Source organism: Ranitomeya variabilis, chromosome 5 (assembly GCF_051348905.1).
Source record: "Ranitomeya variabilis isolate aRanVar5 chromosome 5, aRanVar5.hap1, whole genome shotgun sequence".
In the NCBI taxonomy this organism is placed as follows: Eukaryota; Metazoa; Chordata; class Amphibia; order Anura; family Dendrobatidae; genus Ranitomeya; species Ranitomeya variabilis.
The window spans coordinates 285,219,150-285,245,881 of record NC_135236.1 but is presented as its reverse complement, the minus strand read 5'-3'; the positions used below and the strand labels follow the sequence as shown (position 1 = coordinate 285,245,881).

Here is a 26,732-nt window from a genome sequence, read left to right as displayed (position 1 = left end):
AGGCTGGTGGCGATGGTACCACAACAGACATTTTGTTGATATTTATTATTCCAAGTGTCTAACGATTAATTATCCTTGTGGACACATAGAATTATAGTAATCTTAGTGTATGTAAACTTTGAACTTTGCAGTAAGTAATAAAAATGTCTTAAAACATTATCTCTGTCATTATTCTGGCATTTGCCAAATATTAATAATTATGGTAATCCTAATTACTAAATCATCATACTAAATTATCTAAAACGGGAAAGGTTTATTCTGATTTCATGTCAGATATTGAGAAAAACACACATTTGTCTTTTTATATAGTGTATGTAAGCTTCTAGTTTCAACTGTGTATAAAAAATCCTTGTAAAGAATTAACTGGGGAACCTTGATAACATTCCTGTGCTTGTACTTATAGCATCATAAATCATCTATATGTCAGGGACCTCCAAATCACAGTTACTAGGTATGCATGGGTGTGGTGTTGGAACCGAAAGCCGTGGGAAAGTTCTCACGCTCGCGCTGACGTCAGTGAGATGAACAGAGTTCATTGGGTATAAACTCCACTCAACTTTCTCACGTCAGCACAAGGCACTGAGCTGCGCTAACGTGTGCAGCTCACTGTCTCTGCTGCCTCACGTGAGTCTCTCGCAGCAATACCCGGCACTGCCGCCGGCACTCGGGACCGGAGTGTGCGGCTGCATGTATTTCTATGCAGCTGAACGAACCAATCCCGAGTGCCGGGTATTGATGTGAGAGACTAGCGCGAGTTTCTCGCATTGCACTCGCAAGTGTAACGCCGACCTTAGGGGTGCAGCAAGAATAATCACCAAAAACAGGTCACATTTCACCTGGCAACAGGTCCTATCAGGTCCTCTTTAAGTTGTATTTACCTACTGATTACCACTGTGGCTACAAGTACATACTTTTTTTTGCGGACAGGTTCCTTTTATTATGGGGTGCTCATAACACATACTTTCTGCACAACACCACATCTCTACATGAAAATTTACTGTAACAGACCTTATATTAATTGAATTTAAAAGGAAAAGCATTACCTAGCCGCAACATGGTTTCATTGATTTTACTGGCAGCTTTCTCACTAAGTAGTCCAGGGTGATTACTCTTAATGGAAAACAGTGTCATCACACCTATAAGAGAATGGATGTCCAGTAAACAGAAAATCTCCATTATCACACGTATATCTCTACAGTCTATTAAGAGACAAGCTATATTACATATCATACAGTGGGATGTAAAAGTTTGGGCACCCCCTGGTCAAAATTACTATTATTGTGAACAGTTTAGCAAGTTGAAGATGAAATTATCTCTAAAAAAGCTAAAGTTAAAGATGACACATTCCCTATGTATTTTAGGGGAAAAAAATTAAAATTCTATATAGTCACTTTTACATTTTAAAAATTGCAAAGAGGAAAATGTGCCGATGCAAAAGTTTGGTCACCCTTGGAGATGTGTGTGCTCAGATAACTTTGACCAGGATTTCAGACCTTAATTAGCCTGTTAGGGTTATGGCTTGTTCACTATCATCCAGGCCAGGTGATGCAAATTTACCAGCTTTATAAAAAACCCAGCCTCCTCTAACCTTGTGCCAAAAACCAGCAGCCATGGGTTCTTCTATGCAGCTGCCTAGCACTCTGAAAACTAAAATAGTGAAGGCCCACAAAGCAGGAGAAGGCTATAAGAAGATAGCAAAGCATTTTCAAATTGCCCTACATTTCTAATGTAATTAAGAAAAGGCAGTTAACAGGAACAGTGGAGGTCAAGATGAGGTCCGGAGCAAGCAAAATTTCAGTGAGCTGCTCGTAGGATTGCTAGAGAGGCAAGTCAGAACCCCTGCTTAACTGTAAAAGACCTTCAGAAAGATTTAGCAGACTCCAGAGTTGTGCTGCATTGTTCTACTGTTCAGAGACACCTCCACAAATATGGCCTTCATGGAAGAGTCATAAGAGGAAAACCTCTCCTGCGTCCTCATCATAAAATTCGGCATCAGAAGTATGCAAAATAACATCTAAACAAGCCTGATGCATTTTGGAAACAAGTACTGTGGACCGATGAGTTTAAAATAGAACTCTTTGGCCGCAATGATCAAAGGTATATGTGGAGAAAAAAGGGCACAGAATTTCAGGAAATGAACATCTCGCCAACCATTAAGTATGGGGGGTGGATCAATCAAGCTTTGGGGTTGTGTTGCAGCCAATGGCATGGTGAACATTTGACGGATAGAGGGAAGAATGGATTAAATGAAATTTCAACAAATTCTAGGATGCAAACATAACATCATCTGTAAAAAAAAAAACAAAGTTGAAAATAGGATGGCTTCTACAAATGGATAATGATCCTAAACACACGTCAAAATCCACAATAGACTACCTCAAAAGTTACAAGTTGAAGATTTTACAATGGCTCTCACAGTTCCCTGATGTGAACATCATTGAAAATCTGTGACTAGCCCTCTAAATAGCAGTGCATGCAAGATGACCCAGGAATCTCACAGAACTGGACGAATTTTCCAAGGAAGAATGGATGAAAATCTGTCAAAGAATTGAAAGACTCTTGGCTGGCTACAAAAGTGTTTAGAAATTGTGATACTTGATATGGGGTGCTACTAAGTACTAGCCATGCAGGGTGCCCAAACTTTTGCATTGGCCCATTTTTCTTATTTGTCATTTTTTAAATGTAAAAGGTGAAAATATATATATTTTGCCTAAAATACAAAGGAAATGTGTCATCTTTAACTTTAGGCCTTTTAGAGATCATTTCATCCTCAACTTGCCTAACTGCTCACAGTAACTTTTCACCAAGGGTGCCCAAACCTTTACATTCCACTGTATATAAGTACGGTATATGAAAGTATACATAAAATATTTTATGTATAAATATAGATATCTCTCTGTATGTATGTATGTATGTGTATGTACACCGTGGGTACGGAAAGTATTCATACCCCTTTAATTTTTTCATGCTTTGTTTCATTGCAGCCATTTGGTAAATTCAAAAAAGTTCATTTTTTTCCTCATTAATGTACACTCTTCACCCCATCTTCACTGAACAAAACCCAGAAATGTAGATATTTCTGCAAATTTATTGTAAAAGAAAAACTGAAATATCACATTGGGGTGGATAGTGTACATTAATGACAAAAAAATTAACTTTTTTGAATTTACCAAGTGGTTGCAATGAAACAAAGAGTGAAAAATTTAAGGGGGTCTGAATAGTTTCCATACCCTCTGTGTGTATACACACACATACACAATTTCCATTTAAAAATCAGCAGAAAATGTAAGTCCTCAAGTCATTAAATATGATCAACCACCAATATTGCTACTAGTTTCCTTATTTTTCCTTATTTTTTTTTATTGCTTATTCATTGTTCATATTATTGATTTCTTGCAGCTTCATGTGTTTTGTTTCATGTATTCTCACCTCTGATAAGGAAGTAACCTCCGACAATTAAGACAATCCCAATTGGAGCCAAAACAAAGCCAGCTCTATATCTATAGTTTTTGTATCCCACAAAGCAAATACCGCTCACAGAGTCACCATCCACCTGTTAAGGCACAAGCACAAATATCCCAAGAGTCTTCATCAGATACTTTTTATTTAATTATAGCATTTTATTACTATAGTATAAAAATAATATATATTAGTATAAAAATAATATATATATATATATATATATATATATATATATATATATATATATATATATATATATATATATATATATATATATATATTATATACACACACATAATTAACCCCTGGAGATTTTTTCAGTTTTGCGTTTTCGTTTTTCACTCCCCTCCTTCCCAGAGCCATAACTCTTTTATTTTTCTGTCAATATGGCCATGTGAGGGCTTATTTTTTTGTGGGACGAGTTGTAGTTTTGAACGACACCATTGGTTTTACCATGTCTTTTACTAGAAAATGGGAAAAAAATTCCAGGTGCGGTGAAATTGCAAAAATAATGCAATCCCACACTTCTTTTTTGTTTGGCTTTTTTACTAGGTTCACTAAATGCTAATACTGGCCAGACACAATGATTCTCCAGGTCAGTACGAGTTCATAGACACTGAACATGTCTAGGTTCTTTTTTTATCTAAGTGGTGAAAGAAAATTCCAAACTTTGTTAAATAAAAAAATAAAATTGTACCATTTTCCGATACCCATAGCATCTCCATTTTTTTGTGATCTGGGGTTGGGTGAGGGCTTATTTTTTGCATGCCGAGCTGACATTTTTAATTATACCATTTTGGTATAGATACGATCTTTTGATCGCCCGTTATTGTATTTTAATGCAATGTTTTGACTTTTTTTCTCACTACACTGTTTAGCGATCAGGTTAATCCTTTTTTTTATTAATAGATCGGGCGATTCTGAACATGGCGATACCAAATATGTGTAGGTTTGATCTTATTTTTATTGCTTTATTTTGAATGGGGCAAAAGGGGGGTGATTTGAACTTTTATATATTTTTTATATTTTTAAAAACAGTTTTATTTTACTTTTGGCATGCTTCAGTAGTCTCCATAGGAGACTATAAGCTGCCACAACCCGATCGGCTCTGCTACATAGAGGTGAAGTTCAGATCGCTTCTATATAGCAGAAATACTCACTTGCTATTATCACCGACCACTGGGTTGCTCCAGGAAACCTCAGGTTGTCATGCCAACACACCAGTGGCCCGTGATCATGTGACGCAGGTCACCGGTGTGCGTATTTCCTGTGCAATTGACGGAAGCGCTTGTTAAATGCCGCTGTCAGAGTTTGACAGCAGCATTTAACAGGCTAATAGCAGCGGGTGGATCACGATTGCACCCGCGGCTATTGCGGGCACATGTCAGCTGCCCAGCAGTATGAATAAATCAGAAGACACTGCGGGGCGGGATCTCGGGCAGCGCGGCCGCACAGGCGCAGTCAGCAAGACATCAAATGATGTCAGAAGACGGGCAGCGCTAACTGCACATGCCCAAGGCATAAGATAACAGCGCAGGCGTCGGGACAGTTGAAAATAACGCTAAGGCGGCGGCGCCAGGCGACAAGAGGGCATGAGTGATGGCAGTGCTGCGTCTGCGTTAGGGGGGGAAAGACCTGCCCCCAGGACTATTTCAAGGTATTTTGGACAAATTGCAAAATCGATTATTTCTGCAGTTACAGCACCAAGAACTAAACGAGCCACCTTGTCAGAATGCAGCATTAGTGCTGCACAAGGTGGCTCTTTTAGTTACAAATGCCTGGGGGGGTGACAGGTTCCCTTTAAGAAAGCTAGTGCACCCAAAATGGATGGAGTTGTCCTTATAAAAGAATAAAGCATTTTGCTTCAGTCTTATGTCGGAGAAAAGTATAATTTGATTAATTTGTATTATTTGTTTGCACTACATTTTTTATGCTTGTAAAATTTGCATTTCCCTTAAATTGTCATCTCACACTTTGTGAAATACATTAGTGGTCACCAAAATAGTAAAACCCAAAGCACCATAGCCACTAGAACGCAACATTTCCTTGACTGTACCCTAACATACTGGAAACCTGCACTGACCACTGGAGTATACTTAATCTATGTCAGGCCCCATTCAGACATCCGTGTTTTATACTTGGCATTTAGGGATAGAACATGTACCTTTCATAGTCTATGGGGTTGTATTTTGGTTTGGAGACTGAGCATCAGCAAAAACAGAGACATGTTTGTTTTTGATCCAAGTCACTGATTAAACTTGCCCTTTCAAGTCAATGAGTGAAGAAATCGACAACACACAGATACCTTCTTTCTGTGTGTCATCCAAGGAATTTTTATTTTTTTACAGTTTAATTGATGAGAGACGTTTGGGAATGTATTTATTTTTCATTCTTATACATCTGGGTACTGTCTGTTTTATCATGATTTGCTAGGAGAAGCTTGAGAAACCACCAGCGGTGTTTATTGCATAAGAGAAAAGCTGATACTTACCTCCTGCAGCGGTGCTGTTCTAGCGATGTCGGTGCCGCTGTTCTAGCAATGTCGGTGCTGCTGTTCTAGCGATGTCGGTGCCGCTGTTCTAGCAATGTCGGTGCCGCTGTTCTAGCAATGTCGGTGCCGCTGTTCTAGCAATGTCGGTGCCGCTGTTCTAGCGATGTCGGTGCCGCTGTTCTAGCAATGTCGGTGCCGCTGTTCTAGCAATGTCGGTGCCGCTGTTCTAGCAATGTCGGTGCCGCTGTTCTAGCGATGTCGGTGCCGCTGTTCTAGCGATGTCGGTGCCGCTGTTCTAGCGATGTCGGTGCCGCTGTTCTAGCGATGTCGGTGCCGCTGTTCTAGCGATGTCGGTGCCGCTGTTCTAGCGATGTCGGTGCCGCTGTTCTAGCGATGTCGGTGCCGCTGTTCTAGCGATGTCGGTGCCGCTGTTCTAGCGATGTCGGTGCCGCTGTTCTAGCAATTTCGATGCTGCTGTTTTAGCAATGTCGGTGTCACTATTCTAGCGATGTTGGTGCCGCTGTTCCCATGTGACCAGACCTGTCCATCGGTCTTGTCCAACTGAAATCCTCACAAGAGAAAACTGCTTTCCTATTGAAAGAGACTGACGCACAGGTCTGGTCATACGTTCCTCCACCAGCAGCCATTCTGTGAGGAAAGTAGGACTAACAAGAGCAGAAGAACCTGTTATACCTGTATAGCAGTAATGTCCCAAAATCATGTCCCCAATGCATCTGATAAAGGGAAGATAATGTGGCTGACCCCGATATCTCACTCTGCAGCCAGCAATAGGCAGTGTAATACAGAGGCTAGAGGAGGCAAATGGTGCAAAATGTTTACTGAAACCCAATTGCTAAAATGATTTTTAGCCCCAATTGCATGTATTTAAGAAAAAATATTTAGAAACTGCAATGGCTGTCACTGGGGTGCAGGGACCCAGAGAGAGTTCTTTGTTCTGGGTTGTTGTTCGTGAACAACCCAGCGCTAATTATTTAGCCTTCTTACCTGAGCTACTGCTAGAATAGCCACAGTCAGCACAAAGGGAATGGACCAAGTGATCAAATGGAAGTATGAGGTCCTGCCAGAGAGTGGCTGCTGAGTGGTGCCCAGGGCTTTGAAAGATGTATGCCAGGCGTATGTCAACATGACAAACCAGATCACCCCGGACATCATGGAGTAATAAACAATGACAAATATGATCACACAGGACAGAGTTTCATTCGATCTAAAAAAAACAAACAAACGACAAAGAGTGACATTTTTACACTTGTTCCATTTTGTAGTCACATTCATGTAATATATCACAGCAAGATTAAGTTTTAGAACAGTAATATGGCATCACACACACCCACATAGACAATGCGAACATCAGTGACTTTTGTTCTCCAAGAAACTGTCATGTCGGACGCTGTTCAGACCAGGTCGTTCGACAGACAGCGGTAATTCCGCTTTTGACCACTATGTGCTCATTGGCGTCGGCTAGATTTTATCTAGCTTGTCCGGGGTTAGTTTACCTGATGCTCGGATTGGAAGCTGGGCCATGCCCATTTCCTTTAAATGGTTCTCCTGAACATTGGGCGTTGCCGATTATAGCTTCTGTCTTGTGCTTTGTTATCTCGGTCTGGAGTGGTGAGCTAGAAGTTGGAGTATCGTTGCTGGTGGTGTATTTCCCTTTGTCTTATTTACTCCTTCCTATATTTGTATTTATTTTGCCCTGCGCATTTATAGTGTATTCCTGAGTGACTGCGGCGTGGTGTATATTTTCCATTATCCTTGTCTGTTCTAACTGTGGGTATTGGTGTATGATCTTTTCACTGAGTGGTGGGCGGTGGTTTCAGCCTAGGGTTGAAACAGGAGACAGGGCGAGGGTCGAGGCCTAGACATGCACACCATCAGTGTAAATTCTAGGTAGAGGGTCAGTCAGGATTTCTCTAGTCTGAGGGAAATTGCAGGGGCCCAGGTTATTAGCTCTTGCCCACCTAGTCTCCCCGTGACAGAAACAAGGTCATTAACCCAGAAAATATTATATTGCTCTCCAGCTGTTTTTTTAGGACTACAACCTAAATTATGACACCATGGGCATACATCGTCCATAGAGTCCTGAGATATCTGTCCCTCACTATCTAAAAAGGTGAAAATAAAACTAGGCCGTCACATGCCACCCTGAAAGAGGCCAAATTACAACTTTTTGCTTTCATTAGGTAAATTGAGCCTTATACACACCTTTGATGTATATACTTTTGAACACTTTACCTAATACTTTTAGTGGATTGTACCAAATTTATAATGCTATTTTTTATCCAAACATATGCATTTATCATTTGAAAGAATTTTCTTCTCAGTTTGAACATATGTGAACCATCACTTGATCGTGTTAGAGCGTAATCTGATTTCTGAGGTCCCCAATGATGACAGCCCCTCCAATCACTACGACAGGCTGGTCTGAGCCCCCAGTCCTTGTACAGTCAGAGAACAGTTGAAGTTGAAGGAAACGGTCTGCAGTGGCACTGCCACTCTATTAAACGTCTATGGGACTTCCGAGCACTGTTCTAAATGTCTGTCTCAGTCCAAAAGACATTGAGTGGAGCAGCAGGATACAGAACAACTAATTCTTCTTCAGTCACTCTGTGACTATACTGATTAATTTGGAACCCAACAGTGAAGCCACAGGGAATCAACGATTTATCACCTAATTTTATGGATCAGAACACAAAATAAGGAATGGATTAAAAAAAAAGATGCAGGTATAAATGTTTCCATTATATATTTTACTCGCAGTAATGGCATACAATATTTCTTATAAAATACTGATCCAAAACTGAAGTGCAAACGATGTCCAGTACTTTATATTGATAGATTATTCTCAAATGTTCATGATGCCGGTAGCGACCAGGTGTGATCAGTTGTGAAGCAGAGCAGCATAGATCCGTCGACTGTATAGTGGCTGCAGTAGGGTGCTATAGATCCTCCACTATTCATTCGAATAAGGTTGGATGTTCAGTCCCCGGCCGCTATACAACTGATGGACCTATGCTGTTCCAATCTTTAACTGATCACCTCCAGCCGCCAGCACTGATAATAGCTGATCGGTGGGTTCCAGGTCTCACACCCACACCGATCTAATATTGATGATCTATGCTAAGGATAAGCCATCCATACAAAGTTCTGGACACTGCTTTAATCAGTTTTCAATTTATCTTTTCCAATCACAAGTATGCTAAATTATAAAATTTAGAAAAAGAAAAAAAACAATCTTACGTGGGTTCTCCAAGTCTCATGGTTCCATCTCCACGACAAACTATTTCTTTCCGGGCACCATCCATGAATTGTGCTAGCCATCCAATACTGCCCATGAAGAAGCAGGCATTGACATAAAATAAGATAACGGCGGGATATCTGTTGGAATTTTTCCAATCTGACAGAAATGTAGCCTGCCAAAATAAGAGAAATTCATTAGGACTGTTATTCTCAATCGATTATGAGTACTGCAGAAAACTGTTAATTTGAAGTATGAATAAAGCCTATTTCACACAACTGTCATATGGCCATAGTTTAGCATCTGCGTTATGGCCGCAAACAACACCCTTCCCGTCCACACATTTTTGCTGACCTAGCTTGGTTCAGTAGGAGTTTACTTCAGTCGGTTCAGGTCTTGTGGCTATAATTCTACTGACTATCAGCTTACCAGAGTGAAAAAGGTGAAAAATATAGTGACGGAGCTGAATATGGCGATGTAGACGTGCATCTCCCGATGCTCCTTCTGAGTAAACAGTGGGTTCTCACACTGAATGCCACAGCCTTCCACATCCTCGTACCAACTTTTAGGGTTGTCTGTGCGGACCAGTGGGGCCTCACAACGACCTGAGCTGTTGAACTTGATGTTCTGCACCTCATTCTACAAACAAAGGAGCAAAGGCATTAAAAACAAGCAGATGCACATACATGTTTTTCTGCAGAACGAGTCACAAAGTCAAAAAGTCACAGTAACATCTCTGCGATCCAAGTTTTGGATCACAATTATTTTTTTTATTTCATATTTTTCGTAATTTTATTTATTTTTTCATCAATGAAAATCACTGATGAAACACTGATGCTAAAAACTGACACACTGACCAAACACTGACCAAACGCTGATGAAAATGTGATCCAAAACACTGATGACTTTGGTTGAAGGCTGAATTTACACTGGCCAATTTTCATGAATGAGTTTTCCTAGGAATAGCTGTTTCCCAATAATCAATCACCTGACAAATGAACAAAACACTTGTTTGTTGGGTGAAATGATTTTTATGCTCCTGGGCAGTGCATCATCTTGTGTAACCATCGTCCAGTGTTGAGGAGAACACTGACAGTCTTTGTGCACATCTAATACCAATCATTCTGTGTGCATGGGAAGTGCGGTCAGCCTGTGTACGCAGACCCTAATCCTGAAAATGGTCATGTTTTCACACAGTGGGCACTAGATTTCTATAAATCTCATCCACTTCGCTGGAACTCTGAGGGTATGTGCAGACGATCAGTAAACCATGCGGGTTGGAAGCTGCGTAATTCTGCAGTGTCCAGATGTTACAGCATAGTGGATTGGATAGGATTATAAGAAATCCCATGCCCAATATGCATCCAGAGACGTCCGCGGCACACCCGCAGAGACAGACATGCAGCACGTCTTTCCAGACTGCAACATCTATTTGTCTTGCGGAGACGCGAGTCACCCATACAATGTATTGGGCGCGGTGATTCCACACGGTTCAGTGAACACAAGCAGATTCACCTGCATTTAATAGATGGTAGCACTTTGGACACAGCGAACATGTTCTGCATCCAAAGCGCTGCCAGTTCCTGATCGTCAGCACACACCCTAAGGAGATGTAGTTTTGTGCATCAAAAATATACCATGGCAAAAACTCACCCAAAACTTCATCGTGGGACCTGGAACTTAACCTTAGGCTACATTCCAACAATGCGTATTTGGCGAGTTTTCGATGTTGCAGGTTCTTTGCACCTATTAGCTAAGCTGTGTTACATGGGTTTTTTCATTGCGTTTTTATAACTTTTTTGCTGTCTGTTGTTGGTTTGCCATCTTTTAAAAGAAGCTGCTTTGCTTGTAATACTTTCTGGTATTTGGCTTTAATAGAACGCTATTGACACAGTTGTGTGAATTTGATGAATTTTTCAGGTCAGATATAAACCTACATGGTGTCACTTCTGGGTGGCAGTGGTCACTTCTAGGAGACAGTGGTCATCCTTCCGGAGCAGTGCTACATGCTATTGTTTTCACAAAATGCAGGGGGAGATGTGGACACCTGGGAGATTTATCATTGTAGTCTGATTATATTACTCTGTATTTGGCCAGTAGAGAGGACCTTTCATTTGCCAGAAATATATCATTTCTTTACCTAGTCTAAATGTCATGATTCTCCTGAATATGACATTGTTGTTTTTATTTTTCTTGCCTCATCTCAGAGATATGGCTCCATCTTTTCTGTATGTAAATCGTGTCTAGTTAGCCAACAGGGCATGATCATCAAATAGATTCTCACAAAGACGTTTCAAGGATCACAGCCCCTTGTTTAACAAGACGAGATTTACATATAGGTAAGAGGAGGCCATATTCCAGGAATGGAGAGGCTCAGGAACAAAAGAAAACAATGCCAGATTCAGGTGCCAATTCCTCCAGGTAAAAAAATTACATTTATGGAAAATGACAGGTCCTCTTTAAACATATTTCATTCATTTTTCTTTCCACTTTGCACTTTATTAAAATTGCTTTCCTGCAATGAAAGATTTTTGGAAACATACATAACAAATATAAAAGGTAATCTGTGACAAGCATCACATCCTAGTAAGTGACACATCACCGGAATCAGGGTCTCAGCCCCTACATCATGATGCTTTCAGATCTGCTGGCAGATTCCCTTTAAACAGCTTATAAGTATTTGCTTACCGGACATCCCTCAGGAAATCGATCAGTGAAGCACTTTAGAAAATCAGGCCAGCCTCTCTCACGTTCCACAATAGCGCAAGGTCCACGTGTGGCAAGACACAGACCTTGACTTGGCAGCTCCACTTTGCCCGCTTCACACTTCGGCATGTACACAGCACATAGCAGGGGTTGTATCGCCTCCCAGCAGCGAGGCGCATTCCGTAACCCTGTAAACAAGTAATAGGAAGAAGGGGGTTCGCAAGCTTCAACTGAAGACCTCTGCACGGACTCGCCACAGCATCGTGAGTCTGCAGCAGAGGAGGAGGTGTCCAGCACTCAGGTGGCCACAACTAAGGGTACCACGTATGTCTGAAACGCGTCAGACTGGGATCGCTCCTGTCCATGTGAGTTCTGTACATACTTTTAATTTAAAAATAACACTTATGTTTTACTCATCTGAGTGCTGGACGACACCTCCTTTCCTGTATACAAGTAATACACATTTATATAAAGCTCAGTACCACCAAAGAATTGCATATACCTTTCATACACAGGCATTATCCTGACTTCATGTCCACGCACGGAGTAGCACTCAAACAAAACCTGATGCAGAGTTGTGGATAGTAACACACATAAGAATACGGGTTATATAAGGTGTGATATATGGAAAAAAAAAATACATATGTATACAGTATGTATACGTAAATTGGCTTGAAATGTTTTCATTTCCTGTTCTGTCCAGATGTCACCGTATCCCAGAATTCCAAGCTGAGGAAGTTCACCGACCACCATATTGGGACACCCAAGTGATGGGTGTCTCAATATGAAAACTGCTGCTGGTGGCAACCAATTGTGCAGTACCACCAGCGGAACACTGTTGCACCACACACACACACACTCTATACGCCGTACGCACCACACATACACACACACTCACACATTCACACACTCACACATTCACACTCACGCAGCCTCTTGCGCGGTACCACCAGTGGAACACCGTTGCGAACATGCCGCCGGGATCAGCCAAATGATTCACTGACTGCCGCAATCTTTGTACAGGAGGAGTGCATGCGCAGTTTTAATGTGACCGCCGCTATCTGTGTGCACAAAGATGGCGGCGGTCTGATTTACTGCACCTGCGCGAATTAAGCGCAGGTGCTGTAAATCATCCAGCTGATCCCGGTGGCAGATGCGCGACGTGTCTACAGGCAGAGGAAGCCAGTCACATTAAAGGGGTTTTCCCACGAACGAAAGTTCATTTTAAAAATTGACTGTGTCTGACCGTGTACGGAGCATACCACAGCTCCTGGGCAGGGGAGGAAGCAAAAGACAATACTGACATTACAGCAGGGGATCACAGTGGATTCATGTTGTGAGGTAAAATATTTGACTGGCTGTTTTTAAAAATATTTTACCTTACAAAATGTATCCTCCGTGATCTCCTGCTGTAATGTCAGTATTGTCTTTTGCTTACTCCCCTGCCCAGGAGGTGTGGTATGTTCTGTACACAGTCAGACACAGACAATTTTAAAATTTAACTTTTGTTTGTGGGAAAACCCCTTTAAAAAGCCAATATCAATGCCAACATGGCTCCTCATAAAAAGTATGCCAATGACAATGAAAGGAAAGCAGCAAAGGCACAACGTCGAAGACAACAAATTGCAAATGAGACTCTTGAAGAACAGCAGCATCGCTGGGACAAAAACAATGCATAAAAGCATAGGCGTCAAGCACATGAGTCACCTGATGCAAAAGTCATTAGATTAGCACAAGATGCCATTAGGCAACAACAGCGCCGCATGTCTGCCCTCATCGTGACATTACCACCCTCGCATTGGGCCTCCATCTAGTATATTATATATATACATGCATACATCCACGGACAAAACATCTTGATTTAGTGACACATTGGGCCCAATTTATCAAAGTTAATTTCCCAGGATTCTGACATAAGCATTTTGAAATGCCACAAATTAATAAATAAAAATTTTGTGACTTTCGGTGTTTTTATGCCAGTCAGAGATATTTATTCCAGCTCTGACAGAGGCAAATTCATGTTGTAAGAAGCAGTTACCGTAGATCAATAATGGTGTGTGCCTCTTAATGAATTATGTGCATCTTACTCCAGGGGTCTCTTCATTAATACTAGTAATCAAAACAGGTCTGAGTGCCCAGAATTCTAGCCTGATTTGTGCCATCTTTAATGCCTTGCAACTCCGAGGAAAAGAAGTAATGGAGATTATGTATGCATTAAGTGTGAATATATGCCAGAAATATATCTGTAATAACCTTGGGTGTGGTGCACCAGATCATCAGGTGGATTATATATGTTCCAAAAGTCAAAAGATAATTATGTATAATTCCCCAGTCTGAGGATACAGTGACATGAGGAAGGGATGGATCCGATGTGGGAGGGGTGGGAACCGGGTTCTACCAAAGAGGCATATCAGCAACGATATAGCTGTAGTGAGAAATCATCTTAGCCCACTTAAAAACTTGGGCACATTGTTTATGGATCATTATATTTTACTGGATTATAAAATTGCCAATTTCCACACAAACCACAATGTGCTAGGGCCTATATAGCTAGCCAAGAGGAATTCTGTATAAGGGCGCAGGTCATTTAACAACCTAAATTTAAAATAGTTGATTTGTGGTATGAAAGACCCCAGATAAATGAAGCCAGTAAACATGAAAAAGGGACAGATACTGCAATAAATAAGCATGTGAACTTCATTCATTTTCTAGATTTATCCTATCATATCTTGAATTTTGGTTTTTAGTGTTTTATCAAGGGTTCCAAGAAGTTATCGTGAAGCCTAACATCCCATAGTGACCTAGTACTGTAGGTTGTGAACACTGCCTGGTTGTTGTACATGACCGTTTAATTCAAGGGAACTAGTGCAAACTACACCTTCACAAATATTATAAATATGAGCCGTTATATGCAATTTTCCTAAGTAAACATATGTTCATGATGAAGTCCATGTTTTACTATAGCAGGAATAAGTCCAAAACACAAAAAAGCTGCACATTTTTCCATGATACCTTTTTTCTTCATTTAAGAACCACTGCTTGTTTTGGCTTACAAATGCTGATTAATGTTATTAGGTCACTGAGAGCTAAGACTATGTAGGAATATAATCCTTTGTAAAGAGGAATATTAACATTCAGTTGTAAATTTATGTATACATTTCTATGAAGAATAACAGAAAAATGGTTCAAAGAAAAAAGTTTTAAGATGCTCCAAAAATGTATTTTCATATTTGCCAAGAGTCCTGATTTTGCCAGTCAGTCCCCCCTAGAATGCGTATCGGGGCCGTTTAGGCCCCCATGCTTACTTTTTTGCTATTATCTGCAAAATCACTTTAGTTAGAATTTTGAAACTCTAGGTATTCCTCAAGTATGTCATTGTTGGTAATATCCAGTTGTTCATATAATTTTTTTGATAGGCATTTTGGTGTAACAATGCTTTTTTGGAGAAAACCACATCTGTACGGAACGGGGGCCTTTTGGGCCCCTGCTATTTTTATCATGTACTCAGCAGTACAAGAAATGTAGCTGCAGCTAGTTTACTCTAGAGTTATATACGGTTTTCATATATTTTTTTGAAATTTGGAAATAAAATGTTTTCTTGGTGTTTTCTGCAAAAAATTGTAATTAAAATGTTGTGCATTATTCCTATCTTATTTTGCAATTTTGAAATAAACTTGTAAAAGTTACTTATGTGAGTTTCTCCATATGATTTGCATGGGGGCCTAAAAGGCCCCCGTTACGTAAAAGTTTAGATTTGTCACGTCACACATTCTAGGGTTAAATCAAACCACTAAAGGTATGGGGCTCAGTAAAACTATACTAAAAACTGGGCGTTCTTGCTGGTTAACTGTTGGCAAGAATATTATTTAACAAGGAATAGAACAGGCGTGTCCGGGGTGGGGTCAAATCCTTTTTTGATAACAGGATTTTTTTTCTTCTGTGTGGAATTTGTATTTTATCATACATATTTACTGTATAGAGACTGTACAGAAAGCCCAACATTTTACAGATTAATTCAAGAATTTGTCTTTACAGTTGACTCAGATACTGAATCAACTCTGATCTTTGAAAAGGCAACAACAGTTGGAAGAACAATGGTCCTTCCCCCGAGGAGCACACCTGTGGGTTGTGAATAATGTTCACTGCAGGACCTGAGGGAGCCAAAGCTCCGAACCGTCAGGGAACGAAACAACTGTTGATTCAATGATGCCACCTAGAGGAAAGTGCAGCACTGTTCCCAGATTAGACTGAACTAATTGGTTGAATTATTACTTTATATGTATTTATAAGGATCAACAAATTATGGTATACTTGTGTGTTTATGGTATTCAAGAATTGTATGCTCAATAAATGACAAATTCCATGAGCCTCATCATGACTTGGAGTAAGACTGGTACCAATTCAGCCAGTGATACAAAACAAAGTCTTCCCTGCTCGGCAGTAAGCCTGAAAGCTTCTAGTCAAAGGTCAACGACCACAGCGCTAATCGCATGGTAATCAACAGCAGGAGAGGAAGCTACAACTCCTTCAAGGTGGCTCTCTAAGGGTATGTTTCCACGTGCTGGATTACATCAGGATTTGCTGGGGATTGGACACTGCTTACAGCCGCATCGTCCTATCCCCAACGTCCAGATGTTACAGCGTAGAGGAGGAGATTATGAAATCTCATCTCCATTATAAGCTCAGGGCCGCATCCGGCGGCCCTTCGTAACCAGACATGTGGCACGTCTTTATAGACCGCAGCATGTCTATTTATCTTATGGAGACGCTTTGTCTCAGCAAGATAAATACCACAGTCAATGAATATGATGCGGTGATTCCGCATGTGCTCAATGAACACATCCGGAATCACCACGCGTACAACAGGGGGTGCCGCTTTGGGCGGAGCGAGGTATCCGCTGCATCTGAAGCGCAGAGCTTCCAGACCGTGGAAACATACCCTAAGTTGACCTAAAGGTGTTCTCAAAGGGAAGAAGTCCCAGAGACAGGTATTCTCTGCGTTGGCTTTCATTGGGACAAAATGTCTGTCTGTAGACAGTCAAGAAAGGTGGTTGAGTGTAGGTTCTGGCCACTGTATCATACGGACAACAGCAGCAGTGCACTGGTGATGAGTTCATATTGAGCGCTAAGCAGGGATCTTCACTGCAGGAGATGGCCGTGGGTTACATTGTGAGAGGAATCTAAGTGGTAATGTTTCGCCTTACCTCTAAGTAATTGCCTCTTTAGTGAGGAAGAGAACTTGAACTCCAGTGCCACCTACTGGAAGTAGCAATCCTAAAAGTTATTATTGACCCCTTAATGAGCCTTGCCATGACACTTTGCTAGAATTAAAAGCCTAGTAAAGATCAAGGGGTCACCATAGTATCACCTTACCCAATAATGAATCAGTACTATTACTGCGGAGGTCGGATCCCCTGCTTTGATGTGGGCTCTGGCGCTGAGCCCACCTCAAAGCCGGGACATGTCAGCTGTTTTGAACAGCTGACATGTGCCCGCAATAGCAGCGGGTGAAATTGCTATTCACCCGACACTATTAACTAGTTAAATGCCGTTGTCAAATGCTGACAGCGGCATTTAACCGGCGCTTCCGGCCATCGGGCCGGAAATGAGCGCATCACCGACCCCCGTCACATGATCGGTGGTCAGCGATGCGTCTTCATAGTCACCATAGAGGTCCTTGAGACCTCTATGGCTGCTGATGCCGGATTGCTATGAGTGCCACCCTGTGGTCAGCGCTCATAGCAAGCCTGCAATTCAGCTACATAGCAGCGATCTGATGATCTCTCCCATGTAGCTGAGCCGATCGGGCTGTGCCTGCTTCTAGCCTCCCATGGAGGCTATTGAAGCATGGCAAAAGTAAAAAAAAAAAAAGTAAAAAAAAATATGAAAAAAAAAAAAGAATAAATAAAAGTTTAAATCGCCCCCCTTTCGCCTCATTCAAAATAAAACAATAAAAAAAATCAAACCTACACATATTTTGTATCGCCGCGTTCAGAATCGCCCGATCTATCAATAAAAACAAAGGATTAACCTGATCGCTAAACAGCGTAGCGATAAAAAAATTAGAATCGCAAGAATTATGCTTTTTTGGTCGCCGCGACATTGCATTAAAATGCAATAACGGGCGACCAAAATGGTATCATTAAAAACGTCAGCTCGGCACACAAAAAATAAGCCCTCACTTGACCCCAGATCACGAAAAATGGAGACGCTACGGGTATCGGAAAATGGCACAATTTTTTTTCTTTAGCAAAGTGTGGAATTTTTTTTGACGACTTAGATAAAACGTCACCTAGACATGTTTGGTGTCTATAAACTCGAAATGACCTGGAGAATCATAATGGCAGGTCAGTTTTAGCATTTAGTGAACCTAGCAAAAAAGACAAACAAAAAACAAGTGTGGGATTGCACTTTTTTTGCAATTTCACCGCACTTGAAATTTTTTTCCCATTTTCTAGTACACGACATGCTAAAACCAATGATGTCGTTCAAAAGTGCAACTTGTCCCACAAAAAACAAGCCGTCACATGGCCATATTGATGGAAAAATAAAAAAGTTATGGCTCTGGGAAGGAGGGGAGTGAAAAACGAGAACGGAAAAACGGAAAAGGGCAAGGTTGTGAAGGGGTTAAGATAAATAAGTAATACATGCTGCATTACACATACTCTCAAAAAATGAGAGAATAAAAAGAATCTTTTCAATAATGAGGTTTCGTTTGGCGTCTGAACCTCCTATGTTCATAATATGTAATGCCATTACAGTGCCATAGCTCATTTGTGGGCTGGGATCTCCACTTTCTCTCTTATCTGCAATGATCTATTAAGCTGATTTATGATCAATCAAAGTTGGACTTTTCCTTACCAACAACTTTTTGTGGCAAAAAGTAGCTAGCTATCAATATTTTTTGTCTGCCTGTCTCCCCTCCAAAAAAAGGAATTTCCTGATCTAAATCTGATACACATATGAAAGATGGACAAGTGTGTGCCCAATAGAAGTCGGCCGATACTGTACAGCCGTTCTTCTCAAGCTATATGCCACATAACGTGTAATGGAATCCTTCTTTGTTGATGGGAATTTTGGTGATACACTTGTTCAGACAGCCATAAGAATTTTTTTGTTTTCATCGTCCCTCACTCATAGCCATAACAGCCATACCTTTTTTATTTTCACTTAAGCATCGGTATGTGATGTCTTGCTTTTTGAAAAATTAAACCTTAAATTTATATTAACCTTTATTATGTGTTAAATGTATAAAAAAAACCTGTTACAGTTTTCATTTAAGCCATTTACCATGTTTGTATTGTACGAGTTGTCACAATACCAGGGATACAAAATATGTCTACGCTATTACCAGTATGTTATGTTTATTTAAAAAGGTTTATTACAAAAATACATTTATTGTAATATGCAATTTATTTTTTTTAACTTTCACCAACTCTTACTGTTCAGCTTTTCGTTTTACCTATAGTTTAATTCAGGGATGCACAACATTGTTTGGTCAGAGGGCCACGTTGGCATACTGAACCAATCCCAAGGTCCCAGAAATGGAAACAAAGCACTAAAGAGTTCTGAAGGGCCAGTAATGAGTCCGATCTAAATTGTCACCACTCCTCCTATCTGAGTGTCTGGGTGCAGTGAATGACAGTTCTGCTGTCCAATCTAGGTATCCAATCTGGTGCTGAGGTGTGCTGAGCTGTCAGTATCTGAAGCGATAGTCTAGCCGTCCAATCAGGACCAGGGTGTGCTGGGCGCTACAATGGCAATGTTCATTCAGCAACATCCACTGCTGCTTGTTTCTGGAAAACACCCATGGAGTCAAAATTGTCAAAATCCAGGAGCAAAAATAACGCACTGCTCCTCCTGAGTCTCACCGTATGGCCCACCCTGTAGAAAGTAATCAATGACACCGCCATTTGAAAGTATGGACATAACAAACTAGGGATTTTAACCCCATGCAAATACAGGGTGGGCCATTTATATGGATACACGTATATGGATACACCTAAATAAAATGGGAATGGTTGGTGATATCAACTTCCTGTTTGTGGCACATTAGTATATGGGAGGGGGTAATCTTTTTAAGATGGGTGGTGACCATGGTGGCCATTTGGAAGTTGGCCATTTTTTAATGCAACATTATAAATGGCCCACCCAGGTGTATCCATATAGATTGCCCACCCTGTAGAAAAATAAGTACCGTATAGTAAATACACTCCTTAAAGGAGTTGTCTAGGTTTTTCACAAAAGTCTGCAGTCACCTTATGCGACTGCATACTTGTAGATCCTCACATTGAGGGCTGGGAGGATTGTCGGGTGCCAGCGGAGACAGAGTGGTCATGTGACCGTAAGTATCTGTATATGCATACACCCTGTCACATTCCAATTAGATATGCGTGGCATCGCTCAATTCACTTGTGTTGATCAAGGCTGCCCATGTCTAGAAAGAATATGAGTATCACATACTTACAGTCACATGACCGCTCAGTCTCGCCACCAGAGAATCTTTACAGCACGTCCTGTGCGTGATGTGGAAATTCACAAGTCTGCAGTCACATACATTGACTGCGAAGTTTTGTGAAAAACCTTGTCAACCCCTTTACCATTTATATTACAACACCATAAGGGAAAAGTCGATCAATGAACATGCAAACTATGACAAAAATTAGAAACAAAATTTGAAAACATCTTAATTTATTCAGTATTAAGCATAGGTGCCACATACAGAAATATGTGCACGTACACACCTTGTCATGCTATCAATGAGATTATTAATGGTGTCTGAGAAATGTTCTGCCATGCTGAATACACTTGGGCACGCAAATTCTGAAGATCCGCTAATGGCAGCTCCCTTTACAATTGCTGACCAATGGCATCCTAGAAGTGTTTGATGGTAGACAAGTCTGGAGAAGCTGCAGGACATGGTAGCACATTTACGCCCCACAGGCTGCTCAGTAGAATGAGCAACATGCAGCCTGAAGAAAAGGTTGACCACTGATTCCACAATTGATCCATTCTGTATTGCAAATGAAATTGCAAGCATAAGGTGTCAAAGCACAAAAAAGGCCTTTTATTATACCTCCATACGGAGCGGTCCAGCGCTTCAGAGGCGCAATGATGTGACAAAGCCACGCACATGTGCGAGATTAGTATAGCACTGCTGATAACGCCGGCCCTTGTAAGCCATGTTGCCATGCCCACAGGGGCGTGATAACATGCTAAGTGGGCCAACTAGTCTGGCGACACTAACGCCCATCAACTAATAAAAGGGTTAATTTACATATCGTAAACGGACTTTAGAAATACTTTTCTAAAGATCTATTTGTGTCCAGTGTAGTGAAAGGAATGTTAGGCAGGGTATTTAGATAGGTAGACACAACTGCAGGTGGTTCTGGGGCTACGGGGGACCTGATAGGTTCTCTATTAAAGATGGTGGCCATACTTTATATGACTTGATGACAGGTTCCCTTTAACTGTGCTACCATACTCAACACTGAATAAATTGAGTTGTTTTTAAGATTTTGTTTCCATTTTTTGGGGAATTTGCATATTATTAACATGTTTATCAATATTGTGATTTCCATAATTCTACGACATTTCCTTCTTGGTTGCAATTTTATTGTTGAGGCGTGTAACTAGCATGATTCATGATCGAGACCATCACTGAACCGCAGGTCCATTGTCAGCACCCAGCGCACCCGGGCAAGTGCCGGGATCCTGAGCAGGTGGGGGGGCCTACTCACCGTCAAGGACAGTGCTCAGGGCCCCGGCACTTGCGATACTTGCCTATCCAGCTCCAATGCTGCGGTGTCTTCCGCGTCCTCTGACTGTGACGTTCAGGTCAGAGGGCACGATGACATCACAAGTGTATGCCATCTGCCTGAACAGTCACAGTGCAGAAAGCCAGATGACGACGACGCTGAGGAGTAGAGCAAGCGGCCAGCGAAGTGAGGGGAATATTTCCTTTGTTTTTTTATGTTTTGAGCATCTTATGGGGCCAATTACACATGGAGCAGTATATGGGGCCCATTATATATGGAGCATCTTATAGGGCCAATTATGTATGGCGCATCTTATGGGGTGAATTACATATGGAGCAGTTTATGGGGCTAATCGTATTCTGGAGCATTATATGGTGCCCATCATATACTGTATGGAGCATTAAATATACTGCATGGAGCATTACGTGGAGCTCATTATTCTGTATAGAGCATTATATAGGGTCCATTATTCTGTATGGAGCAATATATGGGGCTCATTATTTTGTGTGGCACACTTTGTGGTGCCAATAATACTGTATGGAGCAATATATGGGGCTCATTATTCTGTATGGAGCACTATGTGGTGCCCATAATACTGTATGGAGGACTTTACTGTCTAATTTTTGAGCTAATGATATCACTCATATAATGTAAGAAGTTAGTGAAATCTTTGGCATTGTAATATACTTATATTTCTCTGCCGTATCTGTGCATCAAGAATCGTGGTATGTGTTAAAGGGACCCACTAAGACTCTTTCAACCAGGACCCACGAAAACCTGGAGCCGACCCTGCTGAACCTGATTGTCTTTTTTTGGTTCACATTTGTTTTTTAAATTGCTTTTATGTTCATAGTTCGGAAGAATGGAATGCATAGCTATTACTGATGAGTGAACATGCTCAGATAAGGCATTGTATGAGCATGCTCGTGAGCTAACCAAGTGACTTTGGCGTACTCGAAAAATATGCTTGAGTCTCCATGCCTGCATGTCTCGCAGCTATTCAACAGCCGCAATACATGCAGGGATTGCATGTTTGATAGGCAATCCCTGCATGTATTGCGGCTGTTGAACAACCACAAGACATGCAGGAGCTGAGACTCATACATATTTTTCAAGCACGATGAGGACACTGTTGGCACACGAGCATGCTCAGATGACACCTTATCTGAGCATGTTCACTCATCAGTAATAGCTATATGTTCTATCATACTGATGGTCTTTTTTTATTAAACTTGCGATAAAGGTTCCTTAAGAAGCCTTCCAACACAGATGTGTATCAAGACTGAATATTGTTTGTTGGGTTGCAATGGCATCTGTGTTGACAAAGATCCAGCAATTAGGAATCATTTCAATTATACATATAAATCACAATGCAAGTGTGAACAGAGCCTTAAAAATTCTTCTCCCTGGAAACACATGGTCATAAGCATTTCATAGTGACGTGCTGGCTATGATGAGGAGATACTAAAGAGACTGCCAAGTGCTTGTGATCAGCAGTTTCCATAAACCACTCATTCTATGGAGAAAGTTCATGTGTGGCCTGCTCCCCTGTACCTCCCCCAGCAGACAGAACTAACACCAACACCAATCCAGTTTCATACAATGCCAAAATCAAATAGAACATTAGGAAAAGCCTTTAATTATCTACAAACAATGGGCAGAATGAACGAAAAGGTAGAGCAGCTTAAAATGGCAATTTTTTTTATTGCAATTAAAAATAAAATGTATACCCGGAAGGGAGTAATTACAGCGGATGCAAAGGTTACATATGGGCCCTGGATCTTGGGGGGCCCAAAATGTCCTTTGGCCCATATCAGAAGGCTAATAATAAATAATGACAATACTATTAAAGAATTCTAGCAACAGTAAAAATCAGAAGCCACTCTGATGGTCCGTATGGTATCCCTTATTTTCCTCACACTGTACCGATTTTGGAGTCAAATCGTAGCATGCTGCAATTTTTTTTCTCATGCCAAACACAGCTGAGAAAAAAATACGCAGATCTGCACTGCCTCATTGAATAACATTGGGCTGAGTGCAATCCGATTTTTGTTATCAGATTGCACTCGTCCAAGTTATACGCCAGTGTAAGCGAGCAGTAAAGGGGTCCACTGCTCGGACAACCCCTATGTTTGCCCCTAGTAATATAATAACACTTAGGAAACGTTCACACGCTCAGTATTTGGTCAGTATTTTACATCAGTATTTCTAAGCCAAAACCAGGAGTGGGTGAAAAATACAGAAGAGGTGACGTGTTTCTATTATACTTTTCCTCTGATTGTCCCACTCATGATTTTGGCTTACAAATACTGAGGTAAAATACTTACGAAATATTCAGTAAGTGAAAATGGCCTTAGGGTATGTGTCCACCTTCAGGATGGCCGGAGGATTGGACGGAGCGGCAAACCCGCTCCGCCCCCTTCTGTGACGCGATGATGCTGGATGTGTTCATTGCACACATCCGGCATCATCGCACTCCACTCATAGGGCCCTGTGTTATACCTCGCGGTGGCGCAGCGTCGCTGCAAGGTATACGGACATGCTGCGATCTAAAAAGACACGCAGCATGTCCGGAATCGCAGGGCCGCCGGGTGTGTGTTACCACGCATAGTGGAGATGGGATTTGATAAAATCCCCTCCACTATGCTGTAACATCTGGACGCTGCGTGTTTGACGCTGCGGCTCTGCGCAGCGTCAAACACGCAGCGTTTCCTACACGTGGACACATACCCTAATACTCACTTACGATGTCGGCGCCATTCCTGCAGTGTCGGCGCTGGAGAGGGAGAGTGAAGCCAGTGCTGACTGGTGGCAGAGGTAGCGTGACATAACAATGGCATGCCAGCCCTGGGAGAGACAGTGCCAACACCACTGGAATGGCGAGGGAACAGGACTATAGGTATTATTTTACTAGGGGGAAACATGGATTGAGAAGGAGTTGCCTGAGTAGTGGGCTTTCCCTATAAACCGACATTGCTGAAGGTCAATAGGAATAAATCCTGCATGCTAAGATGCTACGGCGGAAGAATAAGACGCCTGCGTGACGTTTTGGGTGTAACCTTGTTTGAAGAAGAGAGAGGATACCCCAAAATGTTGCACAGGTGTGTGGGCATCTTATTCCTCCTCTGCACCATCTCAGCATGCACAGGATTTATTCCTATTGACCTACAGCAATGTTGGATTAAGGTAGCAGTGCGCACCTACGTGAAATCGGTTTTGTATACATATCACTTTATTGGATTGTAGGTCTGAGCTACGTTCAAATAATAATTGTGATTGAAGAAAACAGTTTCATGTATCTTGGTTTAGATGTAATAATATTAAAGACTCATTATAGCTGAAGGACTTTGTTGAGGATTTTGCATTGGGGCCTACGAGCTTCAAGTTACGCTTATGCCACTGGTTTTAAGGCACTGCTGCATGTCAGCATAGTAAACAAAAGTGCCCCCTTCACCACCACCGGAAGTGGAGAATCATCCTATTTTACAAGAAGAAGATAAGCACAATTACTCAGTCATTGCATAAGTGTACCTCACTCACTATATCATTATACACTCACACACAAAAGAAAAAGAACAAAAATCACAGACATAACAGGATCAGCCTATACATAAACACCAAATCAGTCAGTCTACTCTTACAAGTGTATATTAAAAAAGGATAGAGAGACTTCAACCATTCTCACAAGTAATTAACAACTTACAGCCAATTAACTTAGCAAACATGTGGCCATGGTCAACCAGTGCAATGTACTTTAGTGGCGATCACTAATGTATGGAAATGGTAGTACTTACTAGATGAGAGTAGAAGTTTAGTATGAACTTCTTCTTGAGAATTAATTTAACAAACATCTGGCCATGGTCAACCAGTGCAATGTATGGTAGTGACGATAATAACGTATGGAAATTGTGGTACTTACTAGATGAGCATAGAAGTTTAGCATGAAATTCTTCTTGAGAATTAACTTAGCAAACATCTGGCCATGGTCAACGAGTGTACTGCAGGTTTATGGTGATAATGTATGGAAATGATGGTACTTACCAGACCAAAGCAGAAGTTTATCATGAACTTCTTCTTGAGACAAGGAGTCTTCTGCCAGGATTGTGGACGTCAATGCATAGGGTAAAGTAGATCCAAGACACACATTATACTTGAGGGATTCACAAGTGGTGGTCTTCTTGCATCTATCCATATAAAAAGACTCATTGAACTGAACCTCTCGGGTTCCAGAAATGTAACCGAAAAGCCAAAGCCCCATCATGTAGTACATCCAGAGCACCATGGAGGACATCTTTACAAGAGAGAAGAAGGGGGAGGATGGGAAACTCTAAGACTCTCCAGACTGTGTGGCTGTTGCATTCAGTACAGCCTGGCTTTGTCTCCTCTTCAGCAGGAAGGGTGCACTTCTATCCCCCTCTCCTGTAGCCTACCCTCCTCCATTTTCCTCCCATTTAATGGAGACAATCCCGAAGCACAACTTTTAGAAGTACAACTTCCATCCAGCTAAAATGACCCACAAATCACTGAAACATGAGGCTTGTTTAGATCCTACAACCCACTCCAGTCCTGATCCAGAAAACTTGCAGGAAAGGGCAGGATAGGAGTGAAAGAATGTAATCTGATCCCAGCTATTCCTCCTCCTCCTCCTCCTCCTCCACTCTCTGCCTTCTGAGTTTTGCATCTCAGGCTGCCTCACATTTTAGGAAAGTGTCTTCTATGCCACAAAGGATCTAGTACCCAAGGCAGCAAGAATGTTCCAGCTTTGTGTCTCATCTTGAAGGATATCTGCACTCATTCCAATTAACATCAATTTAGATTAGATTAGATTAAAGCTAGAACTCTCCTGTACTCAGCCCCTTCTACAAGTATTGTCTTCTGCATACATTTGTTAGCAATCACCCTGAAGATTCAGTTACCCCAATCTTCTGAAGGCTAGATAGTCATTATTCATAGATCTAGCATACTTAACACAAATTTCTGGGGCAAGAAAGGGATTTGTAGGGAAAGAAGTAGAATGTAATCTGATCCTGGCTATTGCTGTGCTGTGGATTTCTCCTCC

The 26,732-nt window shown here is 41.4% G+C and overlaps 1 protein-coding gene across 1 annotated transcript in view; it reads right to left on the bottom strand.

Moving 5' to 3' along the window:
* SMO (smoothened, frizzled class receptor) overlaps positions 1–26,321 on the bottom strand; it is a 46,428-nt gene extending 20,107 nt beyond the window's left edge. The window contains exons 1-7 of the mRNA XM_077264401.1: positions 25,715–26,321; positions 11,898–12,103; positions 9,639–9,848; positions 9,212–9,384; positions 6,959–7,178; positions 3,430–3,553; positions 1,044–1,136 (exon numbers count right to left, since the gene is read on the bottom strand). Of these exons, the coding sequence (XP_077120516.1) occupies positions 1,044–1,136; positions 3,430–3,553; positions 6,959–7,178; positions 9,212–9,384; positions 9,639–9,848; positions 11,898–12,103; positions 25,715–25,964 (1,276 nt within the window). The 5' untranslated portion in view covers positions 25,965–26,321. The remainder of the gene's footprint in view (positions 1–1,043; positions 1,137–3,429; positions 3,554–6,958; positions 7,179–9,211; positions 9,385–9,638; positions 9,849–11,897; positions 12,104–25,714) is intronic.
* Between the last annotated feature and the right edge of the window lie 411 nt (positions 26,322–26,732).